The sequence below is a fragment of the Mastigoproctus giganteus genome, chromosome 13, assembly GCF_048544385.1.
Source record: "Mastigoproctus giganteus isolate SK-2022 chromosome 13, ASM4854438v1, whole genome shotgun sequence".
Classification (NCBI taxonomy): Eukaryota; Metazoa; Arthropoda; class Arachnida; order Uropygi; family Thelyphonidae; genus Mastigoproctus; species Mastigoproctus giganteus.
The window spans coordinates 51,812,658-51,829,705 of NC_143587.1; the positions used below are offsets into that span (position 1 = coordinate 51,812,658).

At 37.7% G+C, this 17,048-nt stretch overlaps 1 protein-coding gene across 1 annotated transcript in view; it reads right to left on the bottom strand.

Moving 5' to 3' along the window:
* Positions 1–824: 824 nt before the first annotated feature.
* The window catches only part of LOC150076046 (guanine nucleotide-binding protein G(q) subunit alpha-like), a 55,146-nt gene continuing 38,922 nt past the window's right edge, over positions 825–17,048 (bottom strand). The window contains exons 4-8 of the mRNA XM_090387592.1: positions 12,700–12,828; positions 5,689–5,818; positions 3,183–3,336; positions 2,145–2,252; positions 825–907 (exon numbers count right to left, since the gene is read on the bottom strand). Coding sequence (XP_090243718.1) covers positions 825–907; positions 2,145–2,252; positions 3,183–3,336; positions 5,689–5,818; positions 12,700–12,828 — 604 coding nt within the window. The remainder of the gene's footprint in view (positions 908–2,144; positions 2,253–3,182; positions 3,337–5,688; positions 5,819–12,699; positions 12,829–17,048) is intronic.

Below are 17,048 nucleotides of genomic sequence, written 5' to 3' on the forward strand. Positions count from 1 at the left end.
AAATAAGAAATAGATTTAAACTATTTCTTCTTTCCCAAGGTGAAAACTGTCCTCAAAAGAAAGATTTCAGGATGGGATATAAAGAAAAACGTAACCCTCAAACTAAACATCATCTCTTTAGATGCTTTCAGTGATTCTTTTCAGAAACTTAGAACAGTGTAATAAGTGCATTCAATCAGGTGATGATATCATACTTTGAATAAAAATAAAATCATCTTTGATCTCTTTCACTTTGTGTTCTTTTTATTATGCCAGTCCAGGAACTTTGTTGCCCAACCTCATATATTATTGGTGTTGATGTGGAGATATTTTATTTCTTTAACTTTGTATTTGTTTTTCAAAGGATTAATGGGAATGATTCTTAGATTTTAACTATTAATCCTGGTTGAATGTGTTTATTTTATTTTTTTAGCATTTGCATGTGACATTAAATCGTTAATAGTGAATAAATAATTAACACAAAAGTAGATATCGATAAATTTATTTAAAAAATTCTTAATTGTATCATTCTTATGTACAAGTAACTAATTTTTTTTCTTTCACCCTGTAACTCAAATTATCAGGATTTCATTGGCAAATATACAATAAAATCATATTTTAATTCAGACAATAGGAATTTCTTAAATTGCCATCAGCATAGCCAGTTTAGGGACCCATAATTCTTCTGTGATAGTTATGAAATCTTGGTACTCTGTGGAATACTTCAGCCTTGAAACCTTGACCATTATAACTATGAAGGTTTCAAGGTGTTCTCTATTTTAGGAATCATAAAAACAAGCAAAATTTGAATATGCAAAAATTAATTTTTTAAAATAACTTTAGCTCTAAGCAAGATTATACTCCTTTAGGTTGTTTTGAAGAATAGTATCCTTAACAGCACAAAACACTAAGCGTATATTTTCTGTATCTGGTTGTCCATAGCATTAGATATCAGCAGTAATGTGCAGCATGCAAAGAAACATTTATATTAGACACTATTGAGAGTAAATACTCTATTAATATTCTATTGACTAGCAAAACATATTTCATTATAATGATATTAAATGAAACCTATTTTATATATATTTATGTGGGTTATTTAAAAATATACATATTATGTATTCAGTGTTTGTCTATCTGGTCACATTTACAGACACTCTGGGGGAAAAAATTTTATTCCTTTCCATGGACTCAAAATATGCAAGTTCATATAGTACATTAACTCCTTAGAGGGCTAATATAGCACCTTTTCTAATACACCAAAAAATAAATAAGAGGAGGCATGTGGTATACATTATACACCCTTGTTTTTGGGGGGAAGGTTCTAGAAATGGTGCACTTTATAATTTTATTCTTTATTCTAGCACTATATTATATAAAGACAATATTTCAGTAACAGAATTCTTGCTATCCAAAAAAAAAATGGTTCCCTATTTACAACACAGCAATGCAAAGCAAGAGAAATCAAAGCCAAGAATAACATAAAAAGGCATTGTCTTTGTTAAGTGGTTTTATTTATTTATTTATTTTTTTTTTTTTTTTTCTGCTTGGTGCAGGTTGCGGCATTATTTATTGCACTTTGAAGTAATTCTTATGTGGTATAACGGTGTTTTATATTCAGTTTTGTTACATCATTTTTGTGTGTGGGACCAAGGCACCTGCTAGAGAGTTAAACTGCAAAATATTTTTTAAAAATTTAAAAATTTGTTTTCATCTACTTATTGAAGTGAAAGCCTTCCTACAGCCATTTTTAATTCTTCAACTACCCTACATTTTCTACTACAGTTTACTCACTTCTGTTACTTAATATTGTGACTAATTGAAATAAAGAACCACTTAAAGTTATTAAAGATTGACTAAGAACTTTATACTCACTAAATTATGCATGGAGTAATTTTATCTTAGAAAAGGTTGTAGAGGTGGGTAATTTATTTTTTTGCCTGATGCCGTGTCATTTAACACTGATAATACTAATTCATTATTTACAAAATAAGTGATTCCATCCCCTTGTCATATATTAAAATTTAATCTTAATTTAATTTTATTTAAATTTAATTTTAAATTTTAAATTTAATCATATATAAAAATTTAATTAAAATTAAATTTAAAGCAATATTACTTTTATAGTATGTGCCAATAATATCATTCTGCATAAAGTTCCCTACCTGTTGCACAAGTGAAATGAGAATAAATTCCACGACCTGGGTCAGCATTCTGGGTAAGATAAATTTTCAAAATAAACTCCCTTGCTGCAATATGATCCTGTTTGGGACCTACAGTAAGGAAAGTGGGCAACCTTTAAAAGATAAGATAGCTAAGACATTATTAAAACTTGTTGACTTTTGTGAACAGAATTAATTGATGGTATTTTCTTTTCAATTAACATGTTAATTTAAATTGTATAAATAAATTGAAAAAACTCAACAATTCTAAGGAAGAGAATATTTTAACCATAATATTAAATATTAGAATTGTATTGCCAAAATAATTCTCATGTTTACTTTATTATACTTGTAATAAGAAAAACACTGTCTGTAAGGAACTTTTGACAAGAATTTGGGGGTTTCATATTGCATTTTAATTCATAAGTGTAAGAAAAATCAAGTAATTTTCCAACCTACCTAACACTCCCTTGATAGTATCAGCAAGTATTCTTGCAGTCCTTCCATTTAAGTGTATCTTATCCCTGATAAGATACACTTAAATGGAAGCACGGTCTCTCCAGGACTGAATTGATTAACAGAGCTCTCATCGTGTACTCCCATTATGTCTGAGCAAAATTTCAGATGCTTTCAATCCTAGCTCATGACTTTTCTCAACAGTTCAAGGAAGAACTAGACAAACTATTAGAGGGGAATGACTGATGATATGGGAAGTGTTTTTTATGCTGATTCTGTATAAGCTTGCTTTCTTGCATCATTTGCCACTACTAATACTTCCTGAATAAATTTCCATAGTTCTGTAAAATATCTGATTTAAGTATTGAGGAATTTACTTTCATCCGTATTGCCTGCTGTTCAAACTTTTGAGTGCTGACTGTTACGCCCTGCACCTCAAAAATAAGTATATTGCTAATTTCCCCCTTTCCATCCATCCAAACTGCAAAGGTAATTTTAATTCAGAATACAGTCCTCTGACCAAAATGGATATCCCTCAGTGTAAATGATAACCAAATTAACATCAATAATATTAAAGTTACTCACCATCAAAATCAGGAAAGTAGTCAACCAAATGAGAATCAATAATTTTTTCTTCAAGTAAATCCTTCTTGTTAAGGAATAAGATAATGGATGAATTTTGAAACCATGGATATGTAACGATAGTTTTGAATAATGCTATGCTTTCTTCCATTCGATTCTGCAAATAAAAATAATTCAAAAGTTAGAAATGAAGTTTGAATAAATTGTGGGATGGCCAACTGGTAGATTTGACTTGTTAACAATGTTTGAATCTATGGTGGAACAAAATGCTTATGTTGAAAAATAATTTTAAAGAATGATGACTTTGCAGAATTTAGTGTGGTTCTGCAAAATGTGAGTTCAATTCAAGAACCAAACTGAACTTAGATGTTAATACAAATTATGTTTGCTAATTATATTGCACCTGCATAATGCACTACAGTTTAATCACTAGAATCAGTACATTCTGTTTATGTTGTTTCAGTCAAATACATTTACTGACTTCTGTTAGCAGTTGAGTTTAGGATAGATTTTTTAATGTTATGAATGCATTATTTATAATATGAGAAAATTTTGATGGAAGTGCTGAGCAACAACAAGAAGAAATAACATTAAGACAATTAGATTTTTCATTGAAATCTCATTCAATTTTTTTGAAATTTTCTACAAATGAATTTTTAAACTCCTAAGAAATTTTGAACATTTTCAGTGATTTATTTTGGTTTTAATTAAAATTGATAGTGTGGGGGGCAGTCATTTTAGAACTTTTACTCTTAATTCCATAATTATGAACTTTAATCTGAGCTCCTTCATTTCAGAGACATTCAAAGTTCATTGCGGATGTTTTAAGTTTAACTAACTAATTTTTTTGGAAATTAATTATCACATTAGCCAGTGATGTTGGGTCACCTATTGACTTGAAGATCACAAGAATGACTTTTTTCTGAATGAGTAACTGACTACAGATGAGACCAGGAGTCACTCTTTTAACATTGAAACTAAGGTATGTTCTAAACAAAATATTCTTTTACTTCTCCAAAGAAAGCTGGAATGTGGGCATCTGGAAAAGTGTTAACTGTCGAATTTTCTGGGAGTGACACTGCATGATCTACACCAATTATCTTCAAAAAGACCATATTACTCTAACATTTTATACCATTTAAATTCAAGGATACAGAAAAAAACAGGAGTGCTGACAAAAGATGTATGTTGCATCACAATTGTGAATCAGACAATTCACATATTTGAGAATAGTGAAATTCTAAGCACTTCAACTTATGTAGAGTTTAATCTGTCCTTAATTTCTTAAAGGACTAGAGATTATTTTCAGTTTTGTGGTACTTCCTATACGATTTCTTCGGTGACTGAATTTCCATCCTACACTTTCCTTATTATCATACTTAAAAACTAAGCTGACATCCCAGCAAGGCCCTCCTGATTTGTCTGAACATGCAACTAATCACAAGCCCTTGTGGGTAGCACAGTTGGTATAATCACCAACTGTGCTATATCCACACAGAGTGAGAAAAACCTGAGTTCAAAGCCTGATGCAAGGAAATTTCATGGATCTTCATAAAATTATGAAGACCCATAAAGGGTAGCATGGTTTTTTGTCCAGCAAACTGCAGATCAATTACAGAACTCACAATATATTGACATTATATATGATGCAATATGGCCTAAGCTACTGCCTAAAATGCTACTACAACCAAATCAAGACATTTATGAATCATAATTAAAGAGGAAACAGGTATGATTTTGAAACCAAACAGCAGTCGGCCCAGTAAAAGATTCCTTCCCTCACAAAAATGCATGGAAAGTGCAGCAATGCAAAGGCTATGTTACCAACATTGTTTTTTTTACTGTGACAGTGTTGTCCCTCAGGAAGGCACATCCACAGGAATAAAAACAAGAATTCTATATTAAAGTTCAGAGATGCCTTCATTGTGTGGTTTGAGAAAGGAGCCCAAAAGAGTCAGACTCCAAAGGCTAGTTTCTTCATAATAATGCACCATTGGATTTTTTGCTACTTGTTCAGAGTTTGGTTTCACTCCTCTCAAGTCCAGCAAACCCATTATTCTCCATATATGGGCCTCATTCTAAAAAAAAATACTGAAAAGATGTCAATTTGATGTACAAATAAAGGGTAATACAAATAAAGGACAGCTCAGCTTTCAAAATCAGCTCTCCAGAAGTGCTTCCAAGAGTGGGAAAATCATTAGTCTAAGTGCATCACTTCAGAATGGCAGTTTCAAAGAGGATTAAGTCATGCACCTATACGTATGCTCATTGTCAACATATAACAGACCAGATACTTTTTTGAACAGATCCTGCATGTTCAGTTATGCATTATACTTAAAAATTGTGCTTTTTTTTCAATTAACTATAATGATACTATATTACTAACGATATTGCAAAAATTTTATCTCAATCACTCTCTGGACAATTTTTTTTTTTTAATGCATAAAAATTAATCAAAAAATTAAACTACCAATAATAAAATTTTGCTGTGTAATGTATATATACTTACCTCATTATCTGATTCATACAAGATTTGATCGTATTCACTTAGGGCAACCAGAAAAATAATAGAAGTCACATTTTCAAAACAATGAATCCATTTTCTTCTTTCTGATCTTTGTCCTCCAACGTCAACCATTCTGTGTAAATGCAAGTTAATAAATAGCATGTAAATAAATGAGATATTGTAATAACTACAACTTTTATCATTCAAAATACTAAATTGTGGCAAATGGCATTAGGCACGATCAAACATTCTTGGTGAATGTTGATCATATTCAATGAGTGAGCATCTAATCCTGGTGGAGGTTTTTCAACATTAGTGGTAGCCACTGAAGTTGATCATTCTTGATAAACGGACTCCCTAAAGCTATTGGAGACCCTACTAGTGTGGTTGTGGCTTGTGATATGGATTGAGTGTCCTGAGCAAATGGTTCTTCAAGGTTTGGCAGTTGAATGTCTGCTTGGGTTAGATTTGAATGAGGTTGGTGATTGAATTTGTCAGATCTCTTAATTTTCTGATACATTCTTTTGCTGAAGGATTTTGTTATTGTAATTGGTAATATTAATTATTACTATTGCATTACCCTTATCTGCTTTTGAAATGTGTATTTCTTTGTTGTTTGTAGTTGTTTTTCTGTGTAATGACAAAGGGTGATTGTATTTTCATATCTAATAATCAGATTTGCATGAACCAAAACACTTAACATCAAAACATCTTAAAACCTACATCCTCCTACGTCGGCCAAATCTGAGACTTCTGAACAAAGCTCCCATTTACAAACTACAAGGCATGGATTGTAATAATGCCTGCATTGGATAGAATAAACAGATTGTTTGTCAGAGTCAAAGAATACAAATTGGACATAACCAACAGCAGAATAACAAAATCAGATCCCACCTTGCACTGAAGGGTACAGTTGGAAGTTTCCCAAACCTCAGCTTTAGTGATGGATAGATTCAATAATAAGAGATTATGTAAAGATTACATTATATTTATGACGGGCAAAAGAAAACAATGCAAATAGATCACAACCAGATCAACCTATTTGAGAACAATCCTGAACCAATTAAAAAATAAACCCAATATAAATCAGACAAAATCCCATTCAGTGTCCCAAAGAATAGTCCTAAGGCAATCTAACTCCTTGGCCCTTGTGGGTAACACAGTTGGTAGGATCATTGTCCTCTCCACACTGGGTGGAAAAGAACCGAGTTTGAGTCTCGTCGATGACGAGGAATTTTTATGGGCCTCTTACAATGTTGCTGAGTTAGTCGGTCTCAGGCAAATATAACGTGGCTTTTTCTCTAAGAAACTCGGGTTTTACATGCAGAAAACGGACATCAAAACACTCAATTTACAGATGGTATACACAGAGCAATATGGCCTTGCCGATGCTCATAAAACCATACTACAACCAACTTATCTCCTAACAACCTTAGCAAATTCTGCTAATCTCCAAATATTCCCTGGGCAATAAAGTACTTGGAAACCTGGATATACAGTAGTCTCGATTTTCCGGGATAGATGGTAAAAAAAAATTCCCGGATAATCGATTTCCTGGTTAATCCAAAAATACAGTAAGTGTTAGCATTAATAGAGGCATATGTTGCAAGAAAGCAAGCTTATCCAGCTCAGCCTTAAATTTCTTTAGGCTATCAACTTCCACAACAAAAGGTGGAAGTCTGTTCCACCAATTAGCTATCCGCTGGCTAAAGGCAAATTTCTGCACATCAATTCTACAACTGTCTTTCCTCAATTTGAATCTATGTGCCCTCAGGTTCTTAATCTGAGCAAGAGGAAGAATCGCATCAGCATTCAGCTTGCTCAACTCATTCAAGGCCTTATACACCTCGCAGGTGCCTACTCTACACGCACTGCAATTTGCAGAACTTAAGTCTTTCTTCATAACAGCACACCTTTGTTCCCCTCACCAATCTTGTTGCCCTTCTTTGTACTCGTTCTAACAACTATACATCCTTCCTAAAATGAGGCCTCCAGACCTCTGCACAGTACTTTGGGTGTGGCCTGACCCATTGCCTTGTATAATGGGATAATCGCATCCCTGTCCCTGCTGGCAAAATTCCTATATATCATTGACAAGACTCCATGACCTGCCCTGGAAGCCCATCTGCACTGCTCAGCGAACTTCATATTTGACTGCACAATTACCCATAGGTCGTTTCCACTTCCCTGAGTAGTACCGCACAGTTGGTAGGTTTCTCTTCGGTTATTGCTACCCATATGCAGTACTTTGCATTTGTCAATGTTAAACATCATTTGACACTTCTCAGCCCAATTTGCTCAACTTATCTAGATCCAGTTGGAGTAGCATACTGTCTTTACTGTTGTTAACAACCGTGCCAACCTTTGTATCATCTGCAAACTTGGACATTAAACCTGATATACCTTCATCAATATCATTGATAAATATACAAAACAATGGGTCGAAAGCATCTAGTTAAATTTATATACAGGGTGATTCACTACCAGTGCAACAAACTTGCAGGAGGTGTAGGGGGCACAAAGACAAATTGGAATCACATAGCATTGCAGGGTCCAAAATGCCTTCGTCATGCGGTAGAGGTCATGTGGACAGCGATCCCGCTGGAAGTCAGCTTTTGCGAGCCGTTTCTGTTGAAGAAACCAAGTAGCAAAAGTCCTTCGGAGTGGATAATCTGCAGGCTCTAATGATTGGATGCGTTGCAGATGGTATGAACTCATTTGGTTTGTTGACAGTATCCTCCATACAGTGGATTGGGAAATACCCAATCGTTGGCCTATCGCTCGAGTACTCATGCTCAGATTGCCTTCTGCAAGACGTAGGACATTCTCCTCATTGTCTGGCTTGCTCGTTCGCTCTCGATTCATGGTACCTCTCGCGAAACAACCTGTCTCACGTAACCTTCTGTGCACACGTGCGAAAATCATATGATGAGGAGCATGCCTGTGCGGGAAACGTTCCTGGTACAAGCGCAGAACGGTAGGCCCGTTACAGTCCGTAGCTCCATACGCAAGGTGCATGTCGGCCAGTTCAACGTTTGAACACTCGTCCATCCTACTGCCTCGGGAACCTGTTCGCAAATGCTGACTTCCAGCGGGATCGCTGTTCACGCGACCTCCCGTTCAACGTCCTCTACCGCATGATGAAGGCATTTCGGACCCTGCAATGCTATGTGATTCCGATTCGTCTTTGTGCCCCTACACCTCCTGCAAGTTTGTTGCACTGGTAGTGAATCACCCTGTATACATACACTATGCTGTTACTTTATTAGGTACACCTACCTAGTAGCGTGTTAAGCCTTCTAAACAGCCTGAATTCGTCTAGGCATGGATTGAACAAGATGTTTAAAACGTTGTGCAGGAATGGATTACCATGCAGACGTGAGTGCGTCACGCAGTTCCTTGAGATTTGACGGAGGTGTAGGCCTGCAGCAAACAGCCCTTTCCAGCTCATCCCAAAGATGTTCAGTAGGATTGAAGTCCAGGGACTGAGCGGCCCACTGCAGCAAAGAAAATTCATTGTCATGTTCCTGGAACCATTCCATAGTGATTTGGGCTTTGTGCACTGGCGCATTATCCTTCTGGAAGTAACCATCTGGCTGAGAATAAACTCAACATGAACGGAGGCACTTGGTCAGCAAAGATGTTTAGGTACGATGTGAATCTACGGGTGTCAATGGACCCAACGTGTGCCAAGAAAACATTCCCTACACTAACACTGCCCCACTACCTTGCACAGCTAGTCGTCAGACATGACGGGTCCATGGATTCACGTTGTTTTCGCCAAATTCTGAGCCTTCCATCAACATGATGCACCAGGAACTTCGACTCATCAGACCAAGCAACTGTTTTCCAATCCTCGACAGTCCAGTGCTGGTGTTGCTGTGCCCACAGGAGGCGTGCTCTCTTGTTCTTCATTGATAACAAAGGTACGCGATGTGGCCGTCGACTGTTGTAGCCCATTCGCGACAAAGTGCGACTAGTGGTCCATTGCCATATTTTCTTCTGAGCACAAAGGTATTCTGACATGGTGTACGACATTGTGGCCTGTCTTTGCGCAATTCTAGCCATTCTCCTCTCATCAACAAGCGATTTTCTTCCCAGGAGTGCCGTTGAGAGGATGTTTTCTGTTCGTTGCACCAATCTCGATACACCCTTGAAACTGGTGCGTGAAAAGTTCAGGAGAACTGCCGTTTCAGAGATGCTCTGTCCAGCACATTTTGCACATACTACCATGCCACGTTCGAAGTCCGTTAGATCACTCCTTTTACCCATTCTTGCTACCGTTTGTATTCTTAACTGATACTAGAAAGGTTGTTCTGCTGCATTTATATCCACAACTGTGGTCATATGACTTGCAACGTTGTGGGACAGACTAATTGTGTGCACAACAGTGGTGTACCTACCTAATAAAGTGGCAGCACAGTATATATTTGTGTGTGTGTGTGTGTGTGTTTACTGCGCGAAATTTCCATAACAGGCGCTTTTCCTGATCGCCCGCTACTGAGTACACTGAACGCATGCTAGTACTTATCGATGTAGTGTTGCATGAAGAGAGTTTTTTTAACCATGTGTCACTTGACGATCATTTTGAAGCATATATGTCACGGACATACAGTTTGAACAGCAATATGTGATTCGTAATTGTGTCAGATGGGACGAGAATGCATCAGAAACAGTTAAAGAGATGAATGAAGCAGACCAAACTTTACAGTGTGAAGTCGTTTCTCCATCAAGATAATGCCAGGCCTGTACGGTTAATATTGTGCAGGCAGTGATCACTGCAATAAATACCGATATTCCACCACATCCCCCTATTCATTGTACGCTTAACTGATACTAGAGCGGTTGTTCTGCTGCATTAATATCCACCACTGTGGTCACGTTGGGCAACGTTGTGGGACAAACCAATTGTGTGCACAGCAGTGGTGTACCTAATAAAGTGGCAGCATAGTGTATATTTGTGTGAATTCCCTGTGTGATTTCTTCCTGTTTCCATGTCTGAATAAAGCTCTGAAAGGCAAGCATTTTGTGTCCGACATGATGCTCACAGAGCCACAACGGAAGCACTTTGCAGTCTTTCAAAAAATGGCTTGAAGCATTTAATGTGTGGCTATGACAGTGGCAAAAGTGTGTAAAGTTCAAGGGAGAGGATTTCGAGGAGAAATCCACAGAAGATTCAGATAATGACAATTAAGATAAGATCTTGCACCAGTCAGCAAATTAAAGATAACCCCTCGTATATACACTGCCCTACCATTAATATCCGGACACCCTTCCATGGATGGGGAAACAGGTCCCATGCATGCAACACGTCACAGAACCAGCTATAAATATGCACACTGGACTTCGAACAGACAATTGGCAAAAGTGGGCATGCAAATGCCCACTTTTCAACAGAATTAACAAACTTCCAAGTTGCTTGGAATGATAGTAGGATGCCACAAGCAAGCGTTCTATACGAGATATCGCAGTCACTGGAGATCCCTTAGGTCAACGGTTAGTGACATATGCAAATGGAAGAGGAATGGGACTGAATCTGCCAAAAAAACAGAGGCTCACATCTGGTGAGTTTGGGCTTGGCACACCCAGGGTCCTGAGCTGGATATCATCATTCTTCTCTTTCTTGGTGATTCCCCTCTCTCTCTCTCAGGGTAATTCAGAATTTTTTTTTTCTTTTTGGCTGGTGCAGCACAAGCCTCAGGCTTCCTTGTACCATATAGCCAATAATAATAATAATAATAACGGCCTGGTAAACCACGAAAACTAACAGAACGGAACAAGATAATTCTACGAAGAATTAACTGCGCAAATCGTAATTTGCCAATGTCTCAAGTTACACAAACCCTCTGTGAAAGGTTTAATGTCAGAACTAGTTTTTTTTTTTTTTTTGTAGTTGTTGTCGCATTGGCTTCTGTGGCCATAGTGCACCTCCCAAGGTTTTTGCAGTACTTTGATCCAAGCCCGAGGCGGGATTCGAACCCGCGACCTTTGAGTTGCCAGGCAGACACTTTACCCACCTGGCTAGCCCGGTCAGCGTCAGAACTAGTACAATAAGAAGAACACTGCATGATATGAGTTACAATGATCGTGCAGCTGTTGCACAAGCCATTGCTCACCTGAACAAATGCTAGACTCCAATTAACATGATGTAACGAGCGTGAACCTGCACTGTAGAGCAGTAGACAACAGTCCTATGGACAGACGACTCGAGGTTCGCATTCTACCAGTCTGATGGCCGTTCCTGGGTGTGGCGAATAATGCCAGAGGAACAGTTCCTTCCTGATTGTATCCTCCCAATAATGAAGTTTTGTGGAGGTAGTGTCATAGTATGGGGCTGCTTTTCGTGGTTTGGCTTGGGCCCATTAGTCGTTATCGACAAAACCATGAATGTTGTGCAATACCAGGACAGCCTGGACAATTATGCACTTCCAACGGTATGGCAATACTTCAAGGAAGGCCCGTATCTATATCAGCAGGACAGAGCTTCGTGTCATACTGTTTGCATTATCACAGACTGCTTTGAGGGCATCAGCATTTAAAAAGTCAGACTGGTCAGACCAGAGCCGTGACCTCACTTCTACTGACAACTTGTGGGATGAATTGGATCTTTCAGTGTATGTGAGAAAGTATTGGCCAAAAAACAAGTGAACTGGTGGCTGCTTTGAAGGCCGAATAGCAGAACACATCGGAGGATACTTACAAAATTGTGGAGAGTGTTCCACGGAGACTAGACGCCATTAGAGGTTGTTAAATGAAGGCTTTGGCACATGTTAGTTTTTCTGTAAATAAAGGTTATTTGTAGATATGCAGGCGTCCAGATATCAAAGACAGGGCAATGTATTTCTGAACTGTAAATATAATTATAATGCATATATTATAATATATTGCATTAAAAAATTGGTTAGAATTACTCAGGTACTGATCTGAAGTAGGAAATATTATTTTATTCACATGAATTGCAACGATATTAAATAGATAAATAGGTAATATTAGTCAGTAACTTAAATAACTCACCTAAAAATGATGGCATCGAGATCAAACGGATATTCAATAATACCTGTTGTAGGCACACGAACCCTGAGAACATCTTGTTGTGTAGGAAGGTAGTCGGGATCTGCTACTCTGTCAAGATCACTCAAGTAACTGGAAGTAATATTAATGTTGTATAAATAGGAAGATAGGCTTTTCCAAAATGTTCCAGTGCACTCCAAATTAATGATTTATTTTATTTATTATTATTATTTTGTTATTTATTTTATTATTATTATTTTTTTTTTTTTTTTTGTCAATTCTTGGCAACAGCAGATAACCATAAAATTATTTTGTACGGAAGATGAGGTATAAAAACATTTTAAATTAGTAGTTATTAAAGAACCACACATAAAAAGTAATTGCTTGACGTCTCACCATGAAACTCTTATTAAATATGAAACACAGGCCGAACAATCCAACAGAACTTCACAGCTCTGTTGCAAATGAGTTAGCTCAGCAAAAGTTTGATGAGCAAACTCATAGCTTAAACAAAAGCTTGTTCTGTTATGGAATAGTACAATCCAAGCGCTTTAACGTTATTATTATTATTTTTTAACTGTTAATACTAATAATTTTTCTTATTGAAAATAAAACAAAATATTTATTCAGTAAAATATGTATATTATCGTTACGTTGCCGATATTTTTACCGAAGCCACGCATTCCATTGCACATTTGGTCATTTGTCAAGACCTAATCATGTTGCCACCTGGGCTCCGGTCCATATGCAACTGATTCCTTGCTGCGATTGCATCAATAACCGAACCTGGTTAATAATCAATACAACAGCCGGTTAACTTATGACTCATAACAAAATATACAAAGAACAACCTTTAGCCTCGCCGCGGGCACGGCGTTTGTTCCCCCACCACGAGGAGGTAGGTCACTCTATCTAGGAAACTCATACGTCTGACGTCCCGTCAGACAAATTAATTAAAATCAATCAGATTCACTAACCACATCATTAGGAGCAAGAATCCATTGCTCCACCCTGCCCGAGGGACCCATCTCAGACCTGGCAGAGGAAGAGAGACTCGCTCCCTTTATAATAATCAAGTTGGTAATTGCCATCTGCAATCCCAAAATTTCAATTCCTTGAACCATGGAAACCTCACTGGTTAACATAAAATAACATCATCAAAATTAAAAAATATCTTAATTCTTAACAAGCCTTATCCCAATTAGGATAGAATCCTTCATCACTCTCACAGAGAATAGTGACATAGTGTTTTTTTTGACAAGCGGCACCGGTGCTTTCGCACAACTCCGCATTTGAATCTCTTGTGAAGTAAGACAGTACAGTACTGTCAAGGCCAGATAGCATATGTTAGTGTATGTTCATGTTTGCTTAGTGCGGGTTATGTTGTTCATCTGGCCGCTTAGCCTAAGGTCCGTGGAACACCACAGACCGCTAGTTACCGTCACTGGCACTGGGAGTCGGACCAGGTATGTGGGAAGAGAACTCTGGCTGGTCGACCCTGGGGTTAGCCTGAGCTTCCCAGGGAGAGCCAAAAAAAAAAATAATAATAATAAAATAAATAAAAATAAAAAAATAAATAAAAAAATAATAAAATAAAATAAAAAATAATAATAATAACAAAAAAGAAAATATATATATATATATATAAAATAAAAATAAAAATAATAAATAAATAATTAAAATAAAAAAATAAAATAAAATAATAAAAATAATAATATAAAATAAAATAAAAATAATAATAAAAAAATAATAATAAAAAATAAAAAAAATAAAAATTTTTTTTTTTTTTTTGAAATAGGAGAAGGGGTAAGAGATTGAGGTGAAGAAAGAAGGTAAGCAGAAGAAAGAGGGCGAGGTAGGGTGGGCTCACCCTACCTCAGGAAGAAGAGAAAAGATTGTGAGGTCAAGTGACCCACAAAGTCAGATTGCCTAATAGCATGACCCTGCATTTGAACGCAGTCCCACTCCCAGAGGAGTGTTTATATGAGTTCCTACACAAGTAGGAAAATCAGATATTGTCCTACACCTTGAAGAGAAGAGGTGCCGGCAAGTGAATGGGTGCCACATTGGGCAAGGGGCCCAGTGTCAGCAATTTAATCTTCTTCATCCCAGTGTTGCTTGAGGGCAATGAGCAGTGTCCCACACTGGGTAGAGGACTTGGATAACCTTCTCTTAGGGGATGAGAGGAGGCACATGGATTCATGAAGTTCGAGGATTGCTTGGAGTTCTTGTGTCTATTGTAGAAAAGTCCTTTTTGGGTTCATGGGTTTGTCAGATAGCTTCCTTTGTGAACGTCGAGAGATTCCTGTTAGGTCAGGATAAAGATCAATATCCTGTTTGTGTTTTCTTTGATTCCATTCAGGATATGTTCTGTGAATTGAGTTTTGGGTTCATTATAAGATGGGGGTGCGTTGGGAACCCGCGTCGACCGGGCTAGCCGGGTGAGTAAAGCGCCTGCCTGGCAACCCAAAAGTCGCGGGTTCGAATCCCGCCTCGGGCTTGGATCAGAGTACAAAATGCAAAAAACTTTGGGAGGTGCAATATGGCCACAGAAGCAGATGCACCAACAACTAAATAAATAATAATAAAAAAAAAAAAAAAAAAAAAACGGGAACCCGCACCCAGCGAGAACACTCCAACACACAACTCGCACAATGCCAAAGCAATCAAGCAGCAGCTCCATCGCCATTCACGGACATGGCCAACATTTACCAGTTCAGAATCTTGTCTAAGTCTTCCTCTGTTCATTGCACAGTGGAATCTTTGAAACATGATTAGTAGGGTGACTACCTTTTCACTTCCGTATTGCGGACATTTCGACGATGTCCGCGATATAGCCGACATACGGAGGGAGGAGAATTATGGCGATAACGTGCAGTACAAGGTTTTGCTGTTGTAGTGTTTAACTTTGGTTTACATGTGATAATTATTATTGCAAAGTACTGTACATATTATTTAAAAGATTTTTCATGTTGAACTTTAAAATGTAAGAAATAGTACAAGAGCTAAACTATTTTTATTTAATCAACAAAATACAGACAAGTAAAATTGGTATACACATAAAAATGATATCTATTGTTGCATTTTATGAATACAGTGTAATCAAAAATCAAAATTTTCAGTTTATCAGTTTTGGTTCATTATTTGAATTTAAAAACATACTTTTTGTTTGATTGGACTGCTTCGAAGATATCTTTTTTCTTTAGCACAAATGTATAAATGTCCTTACAGGTATATTTATAACTCTTCTTTACTGCAATTTCAATTTTTATTAAGTTTACGATGCCCTTATTGCATTCATATTTCCAGTTGCAGTTCATTGAGAGAGCGATAGTAGCACAAATCCCCACCGCCTTCAACGAGGGAGGTACCAGAAACGTCTTCACCAAGACCATCAGGCAATCGTTAGCCGCAAGAGGTTATGGAATAGGAGCCACTGACCCACCAGAGTCCCATTGCTAACACCACGACACAGAACCATCTTGAATGATTGAAGATGGGTCTCTTGGTCCAATGAGTCCCGTTTCCAGTTATTTCGAGCGGACGGGATGTGTATCTGGCAAAAACCGCACATGAAGCTATGCACCCGTCATCTCAAGAAGGAACTGTTCAGGTAGGTGGACGGTCGTCTGGGGCGTGTTCAACTGGCACACGTTGAGACCTCTGGTATGTCTAGATGCATCTCTGAACGGTCCAAGTTACGTGTCCATCTTTGCAGACCATCTGCATCTGCATCGCCCTGTTGTGAGCCGTGGCGACTAGAACATGGTTCAAAGAGAATTTCGCAGATTTTACCACCATGCAATGGCCTCCCTGTTCACCGGATATGAACCCTGTGGAGAATCTTTGGGATGCTGTGGAAAGGTCCATTCGAGCTTTGGATCCTCCACCCAAGAATGCGGTGGAATTATGGTCAGCGGTGCAGCAAGCATGGATGTAAATACCTGTGGAATGCTTTCGTGAACTAGTGGACTCAGTGCCTCGCCGTGTGACTCCCTTATCTGGGCGAAAGGTGGGCCTACCGGTTACTAGGTAGGTATCCCATGATTTCTGTCCACTTAGTGTATATACAATCGCGTGTGTTATGAGGTCGATTTCTGTTTGTGAATAAAAAAACCCAAGTTGCCGGGAGGAAAAACCATGTTACCTTCGCCTAAGACCTACTAACTCAGCCACGTTGTGAAAAAGGCCCATAAAAATTCCTCTCGTCATCGACGGGACTCGAACTCAGGTCTTTGCGAGGACGGCAATCCTACCAACTGTGCTACTCACGAGGGCTCTGTTTGCCACGAGAACTATTTTTCCCCATTTGTTACTAACAGAAAGGAGTTGCTTGGATTCGTCGTTTAAAT